At 63.7% G+C, this 1,072-nt stretch overlaps 1 protein-coding gene across 1 annotated transcript in view; it reads right to left on the minus strand.

The window, feature by feature from the left end:
* The window catches only part of RHBDF2 (rhomboid 5 homolog 2 (Drosophila)), a gene marked incomplete at its 5' end in the record, with an annotated part of 4,902 nt that overhangs the window by 1,096 nt on the left and 2,734 nt on the right, over nt 1-1,072 (minus strand). The window contains 3 exon segments of the mRNA XM_010160331.1: nt 1-100; nt 317-417; nt 920-995. The exon segment at nt 1-100 is cut by the window's left edge and continues 1 nt beyond it. Of these exon segments, the coding sequence (XP_010158633.1) occupies nt 1-100; nt 317-417; nt 920-995 (277 nt within the window).

Here is a 1,072-nt window from a genome sequence, read left to right on the forward strand (position 1 = left end):
GAGGATGAAAATGATGGAGATGCGATGCCAGCCCGCCAGCTTCTCCAGGTCCCTCAGCACCGTCATCTGGAAAGTCACCGACACCAGGCAGTGGATGATGCTGGGGGAGAGACCTTGTGTCAGAGACCCCCACCCTGCCACAGCCCCTGCCCAGCCCTCCCACCCGCTGCCTGGGGCACAAGCCATCTTCCAAAACACCCTCCACCGATGGCACCAATGGCAGGGTGTCCTCCCCTCTTCTCTCCCAGCCTGTCAGAGATCACAGACCAGCCCAATGTCACCCCCACCCCCTGGGAGTGTGGGGATCACGGCTCACCCGGCATGCAGGAACAGGGACAGCCACAGGCGGTAGAACTGGTCAGGGACCTCCGGGTTGAGGAAGGGCAGGAGGCCACAGACCTCGTCCAGGCAGTGCACCTGCGAAGGCACGCGGGGTTGGTGAGTGATGAGGGCTCGGCCCACACCCCGGAGCCACAGGGAGCAAAGGAGGGGTCACAGGGATATGTGGCTGGTGATGCCACATGCCAGCTGAGGGCAGGGGACACACAGACGATGACCCTGTGTGGTGTGGGGCACCCGCACTGCCCAGGTACTGGGGAGGGAGCAACCGAGCATCCCCAGTGCCCCAGGAGATGCTGAAGGACCATTTTCCTGCCCAGGATGTGCCTTTCTCAAGGACACCGGCGCTGCCTGGGTGAAGCTAGCTCAAGTCCTGTGTTCCCTCCTGCCCCACACCAGCAAGGCGAGCATGCAGTGGCAGCAGCAGCCCAGCCCATCACTCACCAAGTCCCTGCACCTCGCACTCCCCCTGCTCACACCCACCCCGACCATGTCCCAGGACACAAAACAACCCTTCATCACCAGCATGGCATCAGGTCCAGCTGCTAGCATCACGTCCCGCATCCCCGGCCCTGCTCACCTGCGAGCAGAGCGTCGCTTCCTCGTGGAAGTAGCCGTGCATGAACTCGCAGTACTCCCGCGTTGTGATCTCGCAGCTGGGCAGAGGGCAGGCAGCGGGCTTGCTCAGGGCAGGGCTCACTCCCCGGCTCCCCGAGCATCCCCCTCTGCTCAC

This window comes from Eurypyga helias, unplaced genomic scaffold (genome assembly GCF_000690775.1).
Source record: "Eurypyga helias isolate BGI_N326 unplaced genomic scaffold, ASM69077v1 scaffold21771, whole genome shotgun sequence".
NCBI classification, from domain to species: Eukaryota; Metazoa; Chordata; class Aves; order Eurypygiformes; family Eurypygidae; genus Eurypyga; species Eurypyga helias.